Source organism: Marmota marmota, unplaced genomic scaffold, assembly GCF_001458135.2.
Source record: "Marmota marmota marmota unplaced genomic scaffold, marMar, whole genome shotgun sequence".
In the NCBI taxonomy this organism is placed as follows: domain Eukaryota; kingdom Metazoa; phylum Chordata; class Mammalia; order Rodentia; family Sciuridae; genus Marmota; species Marmota marmota.
In genome coordinates, this window is record NW_026000172.1 from 2,102,939 (window position 1) to 2,121,227 (window position 18,289).

The 18,289-nt window shown below is 54.0% G+C and overlaps 1 protein-coding gene across 1 annotated transcript in view; it reads left to right on the top strand.

Annotated features, from left to right (window-relative positions):
* The window catches only part of Tex37 (testis expressed 37), a 51,360-nt gene extending 33,323 nt beyond the window's left edge, over positions 1-18,037 (top strand). Inside the window, exons 2-4 of the mRNA XM_015506305.2 lie at positions 15,246-15,282; positions 15,919-16,011; positions 17,603-18,037. Coding sequence (XP_015361791.1) covers positions 15,246-15,282; positions 15,919-16,011; positions 17,603-18,037 — 565 coding nt within the window. The remainder of the gene's footprint in view (positions 1-15,245; positions 15,283-15,918; positions 16,012-17,602) is intronic.
* The last annotated feature ends 252 nt before the right edge of the window (positions 18,038-18,289 follow it).

The window sequence follows — 18,289 nt, forward strand, 5'->3', positions numbered from 1 at the left end:
AGAGGAAGAACCTGCTGCAGGAGAGTTCTTGGAGGAGTGCTGGGTCCCCCGGGAAGAGCAGGACCAGCCTGGGGCTCAAAGGAAGGCCTACCAGCTCCCTTCTCCTGCTGTTCACCTCCTCCGGACTCTGCTGGAATTGGGCTGCAGGGGCCAGGAAGCCTCTGCCCACACCAGGTGCTGAGGGGGCAGGGAGCGTCCCCTTACCTCGGGGGTGAGGCCGGCTGCCACCTGGGTGGTCGCTTCCAGAACTGCCAGTGTCCTGTTGCTCTAGGCAACGGGCCTCCAGGGGTCTGCCCTGGTAGCCAGAGGAAACTACAATGGAGCCCTCCTGCTCCAGGGCCTCCTTGCCGCTCTGGCCTTCCCAGCACTCGGACAGTGGCCAGGGTGTCGTGCTGAGGGTACAGGGCCACAGCACACATCCAGCCACGGGGAGGAGATCAGGCAGCCCATCTTGCGAGAAAACCCTCAGTGGAAATCAGGTGCTAGAGTCTATTTGTTTGTTTGTTTTTGTTTTGTTACAGGGGATTGAATCCAGGGTGCTTGATCACTGAGCCCTTTTTATGTTTTATTTAGAGACAGGGCCTCAGTAAGTTGCTTAGGGCCTCACTAAGTTGCTGAGGCTGGCTTTGAACTCGTGATCCTCCTGCCCCAGCCTCCCGGGCTGCTGGGATTACAGGTGTGCACCCTTGCATCCAGCTACAACTGTAAGGGAACGCAGAGCATTTGCAAGCAGGTGACCTGAAAGATGGCAGCTGGACCTACAAGGCCCCCTTGGTGCCTGGGGCCTGAAACAAGCTGGCCATTCCAGCACAGGGGAGATGGGGGGGGCAGGACAGAAGCCGGGCAAGCGGCAGAGGCAGGCCAGTTCTGACTGCTCTTAGCCCCCTGTTATGGCCACCCCTGGGTCTTGTGAGGGGAGACTGGATGTCCTTGACATAGAGCTATTGAGGATCTACTCTGAGCCAGCTCAGACCCAGCATGGACTACTGAGGGGGTAAATGTGGGTCTTACACTCACAGGAATGACTGGCATATTGGAATATTTTGGTTGCAAGTAACAGAAAATTCAACGTCAGCTGATCTAAACAATAAAAGAAGTTGTAACCTCAGTAACAACCATGGATCTGGGCTCCCCCTGTGAGCTAAGATTGGACTTCATTCTCTGTGACCTTCTCTTCTGAGTGTGGGATCCACTGAGGCTGGCCTCTCCTTTGTTCCCACAGTGGCCACAGCGGCCTGCTTCACGCTGGGGAGGGGGCATCCAGCAACCAGGATCTGGGAGCCCACCCCTGACTATGCATAAGGAAAAGGAACGAGAAGCCCTGTTTTGTCAAAGTACCGGCTCCAGTGCAGCACCTCTGGGAACTTTCTAGAAATGGGAGTTGTTAGAGTCTGTAAACAAGTCAAAATAACACCTGGCATTTTGCCAGGGGAATGTTAGAGTTCGTAAACAAGTCTGGATGGTGCCTGGCAAAATGCCAGAGGGAGTGGTTTGAGAAGTAACAAAAGAGAGCCATTAAGTGTAGAGATTCCTTATTGGTTGACTGATGTATCTAGTTTATGCTAATTAGATAAGCTGTGTGGAATGTATAAATACTGCTCCTGTCCTGCAATAAACGGCTCCTACTCCTGCTGTATCAATGTACACAAGTTATTCGTCACCCCCCCCTTATTTTGCCCAGCCAGCCGGGCTGCGGCAGATGGTGGCCCGTACGGGGAGCCCCGGGACACTCGGGGGTAAGTGACGAAAAAAAGCTGCCCGTCCATAGATAGGACGGGAGCAATCTGCTCGTCCCTAGGCAGATAGGGCGAGAGGAAAAATGGTCATTTCAAGAAAATGGAGAAGATTGATACAGTATGTTTGTGTCTTGTTTTGTCTCAGTGTATTGTATTGTCTTTGTGATGAAAATATGGAAGGGGTGAGAAGTAAATTTCTAAGAGAAGAAGGCACCCCAGTGGAACCAAGAATAGTTAGGGCATGTGTTGATAAGAGCCCAGGAACTCTAGTCAGAAAGAAAAAGAAAGTTCAGAAGAAGAAGGATTATCAGGAAAAAAGTTGCAGCAAAAGGCTATTACTAAATACTTTTCGTTACCGGAGGGTGCGTGAAGCGGAGAGGCGGCTGCCGAGTGTGCAAGCCGGTCACAGCGCAGCAAGGATTTTCCAAGAGGCGGCAGCGACTGGCCCTTCCCCGCCTCCTGGCCGGGGAGCTGGCTCTTCCACTGCCGCGAGCCCAAATCTAGACCTGACCTGGAGGCACAGTCTCGCAGGCTCTTGCTCCCTGTGCCCAGTAGCAGTTTGAGTCCGGGACACTCCCCAGGGCCATCTGGGGCTGCCCAGGCACTACAGCCAGCAGAAGATGCTACTGGTGTCCCTGATGTTTGGTCATTTTCAATGCCAATAACTAAGCTACAATGGTTCTCCCACACCTGGAAGCTAATGAGTAATGAGCACTATTAAGGCTTATTTCAAATGTAAAAAACCTTGAGATAATGTACTAAATTGTTCAGAAGGTTGTTTTCTTAGTAGAATGCTACAGGATTTTCTTTAGCCATCCGGAGTTCCTGCCTTCGTCCCAGTGCCGGTAAAGACCAAGGTGGAAGAATTTCCAGTGTTGCTGAAAACCGGACAAGACTTTGGCTGAGAAACAGACGAGACTTCGGATCAAGCTAGCTGCCTGCAGAACTTACCTGGACTGTGATTTAAGCTAGCTGCCTGCAGAACTTACCTGGACTGTGATTTACCTGGACTGTGAGTTAATCTATTGAGACACTACTTTACCTGGACTGAGACAACAAACTGTAATGTACAACAAATTGTTACTTGGTATCTTTGCTAACGGTGTCATTGCTGGTGTCATTGCTGGTATAATTTTTCCAAGGGCTTCTTGCATGGAGCCATCAATTGGCTTGGTATTGTGGCATTTTGTATCCTCCCTTTCTGCTTGTATCAGGTTATTTATGGTGTTTCTGTAAAAACCACTATGGTTGTTATTTAAATTAAACAAAAGGGGGAAATGTTAGAGTCTGTAAACAAGTCAAAATAACACCTGGCATTTTGCCAGGGGAATGTTAGAGTTCGTAAACAAGTCTGGATGGTGCCTGGCAAAATGCCAGAGGGAGTGGTTTGAGAAGTAACAAAAGAGAGCCATTAAGTGTAGAGATTCCTTATTGGTTGACTGATGTATCTAGTTTATGCTAATTAGATAAGCTGTGTGGAATGTATAAATACTGCTCCTGTCCTGCAATAAACGGCTCCTACTCCTGCTGTATCAATGTACACAAGTTATTCGTCACCCCCCGCTTATTTTGCCCAGCCAGCCGGGCTGCGGCAGGGAGTTTTCACCCTGAGGGTGGGCTCAGCACTAGGCATCCAGGCGAGGTTGACGCCGCTCAGTTTACTCAGGGGCTGATCAGAGCTGCCTGTGGAGCTGGTGTGGTGTTTCTGCTGCCCAGAGGCCTAACGGCCACGCCACGGCAGCAGGATGGACCGGATACTGGAGGGCCACCCTGATGGACATCGCCCTCAGTACTTAGATGACTATCATGACAGACTGTGGCTATTCTGTACCGGTCACTGTGCACTTTGGTGCCCTCTAACTTGCCGGGGCTGACTTTGAACCTGCGACCCTCCTGCCTCGGCCTCCTCAGCACGCGCATTATATTTACACCACTGGTTTTCCCTGTTTTTTCCACACGGCCATGCAGAGCTAAATGACCTGCGCAGGAATCACACTGGTGAATGGCAGAGCCCTGCCTTTAGACCTGTGTGGGGCTGGTGACGTGGCCAAGGGTGGAGCACTTGCCTAGCACGCGTAAGGCCCTGGGTTCAATCCCCAGCACGGCAGAACACAGAAGGAAAAACAACCTTAAGTCTGTCCCCAAGCTCCAGTCCAGCCACCATTAGGAACAGCTATGGGGCACTGTCTTCATGCATTACCCATAGACCTTGATACAGCTGCACTTATGTGATTGATTACCCAGATGCACACGTGCATGCGTACACACACACACACAAACACACACACACACACACACACACGAAGCCCATTAAACATCGTGGAGGTACAAGGAGTAGGAACATGTTTTTTGTTCATTTATGGGTGCATGGCATGTAGCAGCTGCTCAATAAACATTCATAGGAAGGAAGGGGTGATGACAGCTCCCAGGTGCTGTCATACACGAGTAGTTAATCGGTTCTGATTAATGATAAAGCTACACTCAAGGTTCTGGGAAGAAGAATGGAGAATTTTTTTTTTTAACCTGTGTATATGACATGTCACAAATGAATTCAGATAGAGAGGACATCTCCAGGGACTGAAGACAGTTTTGTTTGTTCTAGTTGTAGATGGACACAATACTTTCATTTTATTTTATTTTTATGTGGTGCTGAGGATCGAACCCAGTGTGAGGCAAGCACTCAACCTCTGAGCCACAACCCCAGCCCCTGAAGACAGGTGTTTATGTAGAGCTATTTGATAAATGCTGTGAAACACAGGGATCAGTAAGGGCATATATTCACACAACTTGTCTTGATGTTTTCTTTTCTTTTTCTTTTTTTTCAAACATTATTGCTACTGCTTTTGGAGTTGTGTCGTGGTTGCTGGAGTACACACAGAGGGTAAAATCAGCCTTTACGATTTCCAGTTGTTTTCTATGCCAGTGTAACAGAATAGAGGGCCTCTTGACAGCTTGTGACAATGCTCCACTCAGAATCAGACAGGATGGGACCCTGAAAGATGATTGGGGGCAGGCTATCCCCAATCCTCCCTCAGTCGGGTCCAAACTTCAGGACACAGAAGACCTCGTCAGCTCCTGTTTAAAATGCTGATTTCTGTCCCCATTGCTGCCTCCCAGTGAAATTCTGAGCTGGAAGATCTGGAGGGGACCTTGGATTCTCTTAGCTGTCACACCGAGAGGGACAAGGACAACACTTAGGACCCACCTACTCATCTTGAAAGTGCTGAGACCAGAAGAGTGGGTCCCTCAACCTCGCCCTGCCAGCTTGTGCCTGCGCAACACAGAGCTGACCCGCGATGAATGGCAGCCTGTCAGCTCGACCTGGTGGCAGCGTGCTGCCTGGGGGGAGATGCGCTCACAGATTACACCTGCCGCATCAGTCAGGCGGGGTGAGGACCGGCAGGACTTACTGATGGCCAGGTGCTTTCAACATCCCGTGGCTGACCCAGCACTGACCCTGGACACAGGTCCCAAAAAGCATTTGAAAGAATTTAGGAAAGTTGACGGAGGGACAGCGAGACAGAATATGCTTGGCTGACGTTTCCGTAATTGTTAGGCAAAGAGGGTCTCTAAGGGGCAATGGCCGGCTTCCAGGTCTCTGGGGCCCAGACTCGGCAGCTGTCCATCTTCACTATCAGCAGCTGCGGTCACAGCAGCCATCAGTAGTTAGTGAGCACTCCCGGGGCCGGGGGGGGGCACCCTAGATCTGCACGGGAAAGAGCCCCTGGGCTGTGAGTCTCCGCTCCTCTTCCGGTCCTTTCCGCACAGGACCATAGCCAGCCATCTTGGAGACTATCAGAGTTGTTTTGATGTCATACATACGTGCCTCTCCTGCACATGGGCTCTTTCTGGTTCCGCTGGTCCGAAGAGATTGTTTTCTCTAGAAAGAGACTGCTGTTCCCCAGGTGAACACTGCTCACACCATGTTCACCTCCTCCGTTTCTGCCAGTGTAGACATAAGTTAATGCAAGTTTTTCCAGTTTCCAGCCATGCCTGTCCTTGGCACAGGGAGCGATCACGGCTGTGTGACCGACATCTGGAAAGGCAGCCACAAGGTCAAAGGGAAAGCACTGACCTCCTGGGGAAACCTCCAGCTGCCCTGAAAAGGCTGCTTGAGCTGGGCATCATCTTCTCCTGCCCTTGACACTGAGCTCCTGGTCCTCAGGTCTCCGGGTCAGGCTGGAGGACGCCTGGCCTTTCTGCTTCTCCAGCTCACAGAGGGCAACTCGTGGGCTGCTCAGCCTCTGTAATCATGTGAGCAATTTCTCTCTCGCTTTCTGTCTTTCTTCCTCCCTCCCTCCCTCCCTTCCTTCCTTCCTTCCTTTCTTTTTCTTTCCTCCCTCCTCCCTTTGTTCTTTTCTTTCTTTCTTTCTCTTTCTTTTTGGTACTGAGGATTGAACCGGACGCTTCACCCTGAGCCACATCCCCCAGCCCTTTTGATGTTTTATTTAGTGACAGGGTCTCAGTCAGTTGGTTCACTAAGTTGCTGAGGCTGGCTCTGAACTCGTGATCCTCCTGCCTCAGCCTCCTGAGCTGCTGGGATGACAGGTTGCCCCACTGCACCCGGCATATGGAGAGTACATCTCTCCCCGTCTCCCTTCTCTCCACTCCTCTTCCTGATCTCTACATCTCTGTCTCCACACACTACTGGTTCTGTTTGTCTGGGGAACTTTAGTATACTCATACTCTCTGTGCCTCATTTTCCTGCTTACACAGTAGGCAGAATAAAAAGGACCTCTGCATGTGGTTAGGAGGAGGATTAAATGAAGTCTGTCCACATCCAGCTGTCAGAACCCTGCCCAGCATCAAGTCACCATCACACCGAGTCTCCGGCCAGTCCTCAATGCACAGTGCTTGCAGGCACCTGGCCTCTGGCTGCTGTCCTTTCTCCTTCACTCTTTTCTTTCCTGGCTGTGCTGCTATCTTTCCCATACTGAAATTATTCACTTATTTATTTTTGTGCTGGGATTAAATCCAAGGGTGCTCTACCCTGGCTCCAACCCCAGCCCTCTTTATTCTCTCTCTCTCTTTTTTTTTTTTTTGCATGTTTTTTAAATGTGCGGTGCTGGGATTGAACCCAGGGCCCTGTGCATGCCAGGCAAGCACTCTACCAACTGAGCTACGCCCCCAGCCCTATTCTCTATTTTTTTAAAATTTTAGTTGTAGATGGACACAATATCTTTATTTTATTTATTTATCTTTATGTGGTGCTGAGGATTGAGCTCAGTTCCTCACATGTACCAGGCAAGTGCTGTCATCACTGAGCCCCAGCCCCAGCCTATTTATTCTCTGTTTTGGGACAGGGTCTCCCTGAGTTGCCCAGGCTGGCCTGGAACTTTCGAGCCTCCTGCCTCAGTCTCCTGGTCACTGGGACTACAGGTGTGTGCCACTGTGCCTGATCCCACACTGATCTCTTAGAAGTCCCCATTCGTGCTGGGCAAGGTGGCACTCATCTGTAAGGAGCAAATCAGGAGGCTGAGGCAGGAGCAGCCTGGGCAATTTAGTGAGATCCTGTCTGAAAATAATAATAAATGGGGGACTGGGGAGTACCTCAGTGGTAGAGCACTTGTTTAAGGCTCCCTTCACCCTAGGGGAATGAACTAGCGCACTCTAGTCTATCAAGCACGCACTACTGGTGGGAGTTGAGCTCAGGAGGACATTCCCAGGACCTTGCCCCATTCTCCTGCAAGGCTGACACTTTTATCTCATTTTATCACTGGAGAGGACAGCATAAGTCACTTACCCACTGACACACCGTGTATAAGCAGCAGTGCTGAGTTCTACTGCAAAACCAGCTTGCCCTAAAGCCTCCGCTGTGATCGCCCACATCCCCTGGGCCTGCACTGAATGTCCTTGGTGACCAGCCACAGCCTGACCTTTAAAAATCCCCAGCCACCAAAGACACAGTTACAATTCTCATGGACAGGTCTAGTCTGGCAGGCTGGGCGGGAGCCAGGAGGGACCTTCCATGGGGGGTGGGCAGCCAGAGTGGTTCTCTCCACTGTCAAGAGTGCGCAGCCTGCAGGGGTGGGCCAGGTTTGAACAAGAGGACCGCAGCCCGGGGGTCCTCGGGTCCTCGCTGTCCCTGCTCTAGCACCTGCCTCTGCCCTGCCCACCTGTGTCGCTCATCCCTCTCCCAGCCTGCAAAGAGCTAGAGGCAGGATCTTGTAGTGGGCTCTTTAATCATCCCGGACACCACTCCCTGGGCAGCTAGCACCACCGTGCTCTCCTAGGGCCACTGAAGTCAGCGCACTGCCCCTCCTTATGGGTGGTTACTTTCTCTGTGGTTATGCAATCCGTAGGTCTTGAGGAAATTTACTACAGTCCATGGTGTTACTGTTCAACAGTACACAGTATGTTCTTGTATTTTATTGCCAGTTATTGCCTTCAATCTCTTCCCGTGCCTAACTGTAAGTCACACTTGATCATAGATAATGTATGTCAGGGGAAACAGAGTCAGACATATAGGGTCGGGTACCACTCTGCAGTGCCGGCAATCTGGGGGTCTTGGGCCTTGTCCCGGTGGATAGGGGGGCACCCCTGTACGTGTGTTGACCGAGGACGCTAACTTCCCGAGGTCCTGTCTCTGCCTAATCACCTTGCAGGGTGCCCACCCTGCACACCCACCACCTTCAGGCAGCGCAGGATGGCGCTGATGGGCTGTCCACCTCTGTCCCAGCCCTGGAAGGCTCTGTGTTACAGGGTGGGTCCCAGGATGGGAAGGTCCCCCAGGCCGTGGAGTGGAGGCCATTGAGTGGCCCAAGGAGCCCAAACGAGTCTTCAGACGTGTCCACCCGAAAGCTAAGCGTGCCCAGCTGGCCTCCTGTCCTGCCTGCTGTGCGCGGGGGCTGCCCTTGGTTTGCCTGCCCTGGGCTCCCCTGGAGGCCGGTCCCTGCAGGAGGTGGCCCTTCAGGAGGGGGCGTTGGTTGGGCCTCCTGGGGCCTGGGCCTGAGGGGGGGGGGCAGCTCACCGCCCTCAGTGTCCAGCTGTGAGCAGCCAGAAGCGGTGGCTGTAATTAAAGGCCCTAATCCTGGCCTGGGGCCTTCCATGGGCATTATCGGGTCAGGAAGGAAATGGATTGTAATCCCCTTATTAGGAGGCTGGAGGCTCCCGCTCAGGAGGCTTTCCTCCTGCGAGTTGAGTCCAACGTGAACCTGTTGGGTTTACACAGACAGGAGCTGGGGCAGGCACTCCTTCCAGGCTGCAGGGTGACATGGAAGTCACTCTGGGGGCATTCCCTAACAATCATTAAGCTCCTACGGCATACCAGGCCAGGAGCCAGGTAATCAATTTACATGTTTTTCTCCTTCCATTTTCACATCCAAGGCCATGAACCCGTATGAGTTGTTTTATCAAAAAAAAAAAAAAAAAAAAAGTAGATTTAAAGGTGAATATCGCCACCCAAGGAGGGAGGGGCGGATTGAAGGAGGCTTGTTGAGAGCCCGGGGAGCCTGGTGTACACTGGGCATTGATCCTGTCCACACATCTTTTTTGCATCCTTTCAAATAATATTTATTTTATTTTATTGGTTTTTTGTACTGGGAATTGAACCCAAGAGTGCCTTATCATTGAGCTATATCCCCAGCTCTGTATGTTCTATTTTGAGAGAGGGTCTCACTGAGTTGCTGAGGCTGGCCTCCAACTTGCCACCGACCTGTCTCAGCCTCCCCAGTTGCAAGGGTTACAGGCATGCGCCAGGCACCGGGCTAACTAATGTTCATTTTAACGTCCCAGAACTTCTACATTCACATTCCTATAATGCAATTAATTCATTTTTTCCTGCACAGTTTGAAGTAAAAACTTATATGTGATTGAAATGGTGCGGTGGCGCACAGTTGTAATCCCAGCAGCTTGGGAGGCTGAGGCAAGAAGACCCAGAGTTCAATGCCAGTCTCAACAAAAGTGAAGCCCTAAGCAACTCAGTGAGACCCTGTCTCTATATAAAATACCGAAGGGTCCCAAGACGTGGCTCAGTGGTTAAATGCCCCTGGGTTCAATACTTGGTATCAAAAAAAAAAAAAGGGCTACAGGTGANTTAAGTGTCCCTGAGGATCAACCCCTGGTATAAAAAAAAAAAAAAAAAAGTACAGGTGACCCCTTTGCAGTCTGCCAAAGTGGACAGGAACCAGGAGAAATACAACTGTTTCATACTCTGGAAACACAAGATCGACTCACCGTGGAAACGCTTAACAACAGTAACATGTGATGCTGTTCAGGGCAGGCCCAGGCGCTCTGGAGGCTGCGATGGTCTGCGGCGGAGGAGGTCCTGCCACACAGGATGTCAGCTACCCTGAAGGGGACCCTGAGGCTCCAGGGGCCAGGCGCCTGGCCTGTCACAGCACCAGCCTCTCGCAGAGCAGCCTGCTGCATCTAACATGGCCTTGCTGGAGCCCAGAGGTTCTGCAGGAATCCAGGTGCAGCGAAGGAGGCAACCAAAGGTGCCTGAGGGAGGCCCGCATGCTGGAACACTCCTGGGAGGCTGCAGGACCCCCTGCTGCTGCCAGTGTCCCCCGCCCCCCACCAGGGCTGCCTGGGAGGCAGACTTAGGGACTTAGAGAGCCCTAACAACTCCAGGTATCACCGGGTCACCAGCGCTCGGAGCCTGCTCCTTGCCCACGAGATCCCTCTCCGGAGGCCCTTCAGCTCCAGACCGAGCCCTACTGCGTTCCTGGCCTTGCTCCCCGACTTGCGCCTCCAGTGTTTCCTTCCTCATCAAAGGACCCAGGGGCTCCTTCCAAAAGGCACCTCTCTGGGCCTTGTCCCTGCCGCTTCCATTATAACCATGGCTGAACCCTGGACCCTCTCCTTTCAAAATGCCCCTCAACCAATCCACATCTCTCCAGGTCCGCTGGCACCTCGTCTCACCCCCCAGCCACCTTCATCACGCAGGGGTAGAGGATAGTCACGGACCCCCCTGTGCCCAGGGAGGGAGCTCCCCGAGTTCCTCCACGGTCTGTGGAGCAGCAGGGCTCGGCTTGCCCAGGGCTTTGCCGGTTCTGCAAGGCTAGCGGCCACGAGCTCCTCCACGTTGGGTCTTAGTGCTGGAAGAAATGACTGTGTGCTTTGTCTGTCCCAGTGGACAGCCACCACCTGCCTGGCACAGCCACCAGGCACAGCTGAAAAGTAAATTAGCCATGCTAATGAGAATGACCATCTGTGAATCCATCAAATCAGTCAGAAGCAGGCGAAATCGCAGACACACCAAATCCATGTTGGCAAACCAGGCCTGTGAGTTATGGAGCACACCAGACCACCAAGGATGCACCCCCAGACCCCCAAGAGGAGGGGCACCTGGCATAGAGCCCTTCAGGAACCTGAGCCACCTTGGCAGGACCAGGCCGGGTTCCCTCACAGACACGCGACACATGAGCTTGACTCCTGCACCCTCTCCAGGTAGCTATGGCGTCTGTCCCTCAGATGGTCCAGCTGCCTGGACCCTACCACCTGGTCATTCGTCTTGAGCGAGTGAACCACAGCCAGGAACCTCAGGACCTCTGCTTTAGCAAAACGTGGTTTCTCCTGTCTGTGACAATCACAGAAGTCCCACTCCTCAGGCTGACATTGTGAAACTGCCCTGTCTGGACCTTGGCCTGGAAGAAGTCCTGTGCTTTGGTGGCTCTGCGCCCTGCAGAAGTACCTTGGCCGGTCCTAACCATGTCACCACCTGCAGTGACCCTGTGTCTTCATATCTGCTCTCTGCTCTGCTGTCAGTCCAGCCTGCCGCACCCTGGGGCTGCCTGGCCCTTTCCCAGCCTTGCTGTGACCACATATGTACCTGTGTCAAGTCTGATTGTGGCTGGAGTGTCACAGATATTAGGAAGCAAGACTGGTATGAAAGGACCGGTGATGGCCCAGCTCAGGCCTGCCAGGTGACTCACCAGTGTTCAGTGACCTGCCAATGAGGAAAGAGGCTCAGCCTGCGAATGTGTTGCTGGCACTGAACACGACATTGTGACATTGCGCACAGCCACAGTGTTTGGCCTGCGTTGAAGGCACAGCGCTCAGGATGCCATGCAGGAGGCCCCTCCTCTCTGCACTGACAGAGCTGCTTCTCCAGCCCTGCGGCATGGAGGACTATCCCCAGGACCAAGCAGGTCTTCTCTGGCTGCCCGGGGCTGGATGGGCTCCCCGCCCAGCTCCCTCTGTACGCTGTCATAACTGCCATTAAAGACTCGCCTGTGTGATTCTTTAGGAATTTGCCTACTATCGAGCTGTAAGTGCCGGAGGGCAGAGGTCATCTCTGTTTGTTTATCACTGTCTGGGCCCTTACAGGTGCCTGGCATAGAGCCCTTCAGGAACCTGGGCCACATTGGCAGGACGAGCCCGGGTTCCCTCACAGACACCAGACACATGTACTTGACTCCTGCACCCTCTCCAGGTAGCTATAGCGTCTGTCCCTCAGATGGTCCAGCTGCCTTCTTCTGAACTTACACCATTGATCAGGGCAGCAGGACAGTAAGTATAGACTCACATTGTTTAGCAAAAAAGGACCTGTTCTTAGTAGTTCACTGGGTGTGGGGTGTGGTGGCCATGCCTGTGATTCCAGCAGCTTGGGAGGCTGAGGAGCAAACCGACACGAGATTCACTCAGGCAGGGACTGAGTGAGGGGGCCTGGGCTGCTGCCCCTCAAGGGCCTTGGTTCTAAGCAGGAGCACACGGCCCCGCGGCACAGCAGGTGTGGAGCCCACGTACTGTGCACACTGCCCTGCTGTCCTGGACTGACGGGCGGCCTCTCCCGGGCATGCGGGGACACACGCACTGCCACCTCGCTGTCCCAGGCAATAGGAGTCTCAGCCCTCTAGGGTCTGCTGGGACTGCGTTCCAGGGTGCCTGCTGACCGCACTGCCATGAAGGGGCACCCACAGTGTCAGCATGAGGCCAGGTTGCAAAGGCTAGTGGCCCGTATTTCCCTGAAAAAGATTATGCTTGGGCCACAGAACCACTCGCCTCACCCGCCGTCCCCTGTGGAATTCCTGCTTTGCCAGCTCCCTGCCGTCTCTTTCAGCTTTATCGGATTCACAGGAACTTTTTTCTTTTTTTTTCCTTTTCTTTTGTACCAGGGATTGAACCCTGGGGTACTTAACCACTGAGCCACGTCCCCAGCCTTTTTTATTTTTATTTAGGGACAGGGTCTCACTAAGTTGCAGAGGCTGGATTTGAACTTGCGGTCCTCCTGCCTCAGCCTCCTGGGCTGCTGGGATGACAGGCGTGCGCCCTGGGCCTGGCTGTGTATATACACACCACTTAACCGCTGCTCTTTGTTTGCTTTGTTTTTCCCTTTTGTGGCACCAGAGGCAAGCACTCTACCACTGCGAGAGGCCCTAGCTGTTTATATTTTGAGACAACGTCTGGTTAATTTGCCCAAATTGACCTTGAACTTGTTATCCTCCAGCTCAGTCTCCTGACTAGCTGGGAATGCAGGTGTGCAGTGCTGTGCACCACTGTGTATACTGGGGACCACTGTGCCCAGCTATCTTAGCCATTTTCAGTGACAGTTCATAGGCACTAAGCACAGCCACAGAGGTGAGCAGCCATCACCACTGCCTATTCCCGCACCTCACCCTCTTCCCACCTCCGTGCCCATTTAAACATCACTCTTCATTTTCTCTTCCCCCAGTCCCTGGAAGCTCTTCCCTCATTCTGTGAATCTGGTTGGACTAGGCACCTTAATTAAGTGGAATCATACCTCTTTTATTTTTTCGTGATGCTCTTTTTTTCCACTAAGTACAGTATCTTCAAGTTTATGAATGTTTAGCATCAAGGCTGCGTAATATTCCACTATGTGTATGTACCACATTTGGATGATCCATTCATCTTCTGATGGGTGTTGGGCGTAGTGAGTCATGCTGCCTTAAACACCGGCATACACATGATGTGTTTGAGTCCCTGCTTGCAACTGTTTGATTTATAACAACTAAAATTGCTGGCTTGTGTGGTGAGTCTGGGATTAACCTCTGGAGAAAGCACCGAACTATTTTCCATAGCAGCTGCTGCCCCTGTGCATGATCACCAGCAATGAACAAAGGCTGGGATTTCTCAGTGCCCTCCACTACTGCTCTTATTTTCTGTGTTGTATTGTTTTTCTGATTTTATTCATCCTAACGCATGCAAAAGAGGGTGGGATTTGGACGCAGAGTGAGCGGCCCCCCCAAGCAGCAGAGGCCTGGGGACTGTGGCATAAGGTAATTCAGCTGGACAGTCTGATGTCACAAACCACCTGGGATTCTGTTCACCTGCTTCTCTGCTTGCTGTGCAATGTCGGCAGTGCCTGATCCTGGTGCCGCTCAGTGCCACCAGGGTTCATGTTGGCCCTGGGGTGCAGACTGCCGAGGCTCTCTCTGAAGATGTGAGCCAGGCACGGGGCACTGCCATGCAGGACAGCTGACTCACCACCACTTCACAATGGCCAGGCCTGTGACCACAACAGCCCCACGGCATGGGTCAGGCTGTCTCAGCACAGGTGTGGCATGGGACACCACGGCAGCTCTCCCTGCAGCAGGGGCACTTGGGCTACAAGGGCAGGAACACCGTGCACGCTGGCAGAAGGAGGGGTAGGCTCCGAGCATGGAAGAGGGTCCACAGCCCTGGGAGAGCAGTTGTCTGCACAGGAGGGACATGGGGCCAGCTGAGCTGTGCCTGCGCCCCTCCTACTGGCCACGGCTTGCTCAGCAGAGTGAATGGAGCCCTCATCAAGAGTGTCAGGTCATTGGGCACAGAGGCCCACACCTGTGATGCCTGCTACTCGAGAGGCTGAGCAGGGGGATGGCAAGTTCAAGGCCAGCCTGGGCAGCTTGGCAAGACCCTGTCTCAAAATAAAATAAAAAGGGCTGGGGATCTAGCTCAGTAGGAGAGCTTCCCTGGGTTCAAGCCCCAGAGCTTGTGACCCCCAAGACTCCCAAGGGTCCACACACATGCAGTGGAGTGAGCTCTCTGAGTTCACGGGTGCTGCAGCCGAGGGGCAGGCTGGACTTCGAGCTGCCGTCCTGAAACCCAAATGCAGAGCTACTGACTCTTGGCCCAGAACACGCCTACTCCTGTGGGGTGCCCGGGACTGGGCCTGAGCCAGCCTCCCCCAGGCAGGCTGAGCCTCGGGCCCGTGGGAACTGGGTGCGGGGAGCTGGCTCCCCAGGGCCTGAGTGTGCATGTCCTGCAGTCCAGCCTCAGTGACTTCCTAGGTGGAGTGTTTACACCATGGAATTGGCAGGAAATATGGGCTCAGGGCTTACATTCCCTACACAGGTGGTGGTTTGACATTTCCCACAAACCACCTGCCCTCTGTCTGCCTCTCCTGTGGGAGAGGTAAATCTGATGTGTGAGAGGCCTTAGGTCCCCTGACCCAGGGCCCCTGTCCACCATCCATGGGTCTCTGGTGCCTCCAGCAACCCTGGGTGGGGGCTCTGTGCAGGGAGGTGGCTGGGAGGTGGGAGGTACAGACAGGAGGAGCAGGAGCAGGCCTCGGTCGGCACGACTGTCAATGGTAGCTGCTGGCTAACCAATTTGTCCCTCTAGAGCCTTGGACATGGAACGTACGGTGTACCCAGGACAGGTGAGTGGTGTGGTCCCCTGTGACCATCTCAGCAAGGAGCCCCAGGAGAGGACGGGGCTCTTTGGAGGCTCCCTCTGCTCATCTGGAGCAAAGGCCTTTGTTTTTATGTTTTTGCAACAGGCATAGAGCAGCTAAGCATTACAGCATTCTGGGATCTATTTATTTATCCATCATGCATTTATTAGGCACCCTCAGCGTGCCAGGCACCTGTGCTGGGCTTGGGCTACAGAGATGCCTAAGACAAGGTTCTTTTCTCACGACACACCACAGGACCGCCCTGGAGGTGGGTGAAACTGATCTCCGAGCAGAAGGGAAAGGGTTTGATTTCGGCGAGGTGGAGAATGGAAGGTTGGGAGAGAGACTTTGGGGGAAGTGGCACTTGATCTGGGTCTTGAAGGATACCTAGGAGTTCGCTGGTGGGAGAAGAGGGAACCCTGTTTCCATCAGGAGACAGCAGGGTGCAGCCCTGAGACAAGTGGGAAGAGGAGCAGCTGGACACGCCGTGGTGGGGAGGTGGTGAAGGCAGGTGGATGCCAGGCCCCACAGCTGGCCCTCGTCCTGCAGCGAGAAGCTCTTGGATGGCTTAGAGGAAGGGTGACGAGACAGGATCTTCTTTCCCACTCTCCCTGTGCTTAGGCCCCTGTGGATTTAGACATGTACCAGAGCTCCTACATGGTGCACTTCCAGCCTTATGGGAAGCACAGATACTCCAGGGTCATGCCGGGAGAGGTAGGACAGTGTCACCACCTTGACACCCACTCAGCTCTCCACCCGAGTCACCCTGCTCATCCCCTATGAGTGCAGACCTTACACACTTACCAAAAACAACACCCAGTGCCAGGAAGCCTGGCTCGGAGGCCCTGTGTGTGCGCACGTGTGTGCCTGCATGTGTGTCTGCATGTGTGTGCCTGCATGTGTGTCTGCACCTATGTGTCTGCATGTGTGTGTGCACGTGTGTGTCTGCACGTGTGTGGGCACTGGTTAAAATGCACATCATATAGAAATTATGCACACAGCCAGGCACGGTGGCGCACACCTGTAATTCCAGCATCTCAGGAGGCTGAGGCAGGAGGACTGCAAGTTCAAAGCCAGCCTCAGCAACACAACGAGACCCTGTCTCAAAATAAAAAGTCAAAAATGCTGGGGACATGGCTCAGTAGTCAGGCCCCCCTGGGTTCAGTCCCTCCTACTGCAAAACACAAACAAAAAAGCACCACGTAGGAAAGACTGTAAATTATACATGACACTGACAGAGGGAGCACCGAGTACCCACATCACCACCCAGGGCCCCCCACGCCCGCGCCTCCTGTGTAGCCCCAAGCCCTCCTTCCTGTGGGCCTCCTGTGCAGTGGCTTCTCCCTATGTGTGTCCCTTTGAACAAATGGCCTTTGAATGTTCTCACGTGTTGGCCTGGGCCACTCACACCCTCCCCTGGCCTTCATGACCGAGTGCCCTGGGTGACCTAGCAGGGGACTTCCCCTTTCCTCTGGGCACTTGTCCCACTCAGCCACACCTGGCCACCTGGCCTGTGGTGTTCACCCACCCAGAGGTGGGACGGGGGTCTGGGGGAGGCCGAGCCCCTTCCTCTCTCCAGCAGAGGCACCCATGTGTGTCCCCCCCAGTAGTGGACGGTCACTCCTGTCCCCTACCCTCTGGCTGTCGTGGGCATTGCCAGGCCTTTGACTGCTGCTCAGTGCGTGTGGTCGTGGTTCCAGTCACGACTGCAGATGGGCCGTCTCTTCCCCGGTGAGAGGTCGTGCCCTGTCGCAGGCTGTCCCCTGTTGCAGGCTGTCCCTTGTCGCTACCCAGCGGGCGCCAGGTGGGCTAGTGAACCTGCAGGGCGCTCAGATGCGCCGGGCTGGCAGCCTCTGGGGGCCGCACAGCAGGAGTGGTCTCGGTCGCTGGTTTGTACTGGACATAACTGTCATGTGCACAGTGGTCAGAGTCACTATCATTCCTCTCCCGGGGCCTCTTTCCCCACCCAAAACAAGACCCAGACTGAGGGAGGTGTCGATCCACAGACGGGAACCCAGAGGGAGCAGAATGGCGGGCCACGCAGAGCCAGCAGCTGGGGCAGATGCACACGCAGATGTTCCCACGTCCACGAAACATTCTAGAAAGGCACAGACACCGGGGGCTTCCCTGGGGGAGCAAGCCTGAGTCCCACCTAAGCCCTCTGTCCCCCAGCAGCCCCTCTGCCACTTATACCACCACGCAAACAGAGTTTAGAACTTTTAAAAATAAAGAAAAGCACTTTGTCTGGGGTGCATGGGGAGGCCGGGTGTCCCCCTCAGCCATGGCCTGTGATCTGTCTCCACAGCAGGCCAAGCTCGATGCCCAGCTCCGCTACAAAGAGTTCTATAGGCCTGTGGCCAGCCCCAACCCCAAGCTGGAGGATGGGTTTCCCGCCTTCGAAAGACCCCTCATGACTGCCAGAGACCAGGGACTGCCTGGCTTCTTCCCTGCACAGGACTCTGGGGCCAGCGCGGAGTCGGAGTCGGGGTCGAGGTGCGTGCTGTCCAGCATCTGCCCCTGGGCGTACCCGGCTTCCCCCAACCTGTGCCTGGCCCAGGGCGACCCCAATAAGCTTCCCCAGATCACCCACTTCCCGTGCCTCCTGGAACCCTGGCACCAACCTGCTGCAGTGGAGGGCAAAGGCTACCTTCTGCTGCCTGGCTGTCCCTGTCCTCGTCACCAAATGCTCAAGGTCCCCATCTTGTATCGGTGGGGGCCTCTCCTGCCATTTTACCAGTAGGAGTGGCAAGGACACCTGCCAAGGGCTGTTCCCAGGGCACGTGGGAACCCTGCACCCACTGCTTTGCCTTCGGGTACCCAGAGGGATATTGAAAATAAAAGGGACAGATTCCAACTAGACTGACAGTCCATGCATTCCTCCTGCTGCCCCTGCCCCAGGGCACAGCCTCCTCCCTGCAGAGGGAGGAGGGCCAGGGTGCGTGGAGAACTGAAATTGGCCACGTTTTGTTGTGGTTACGAGTCCTGCTCCACA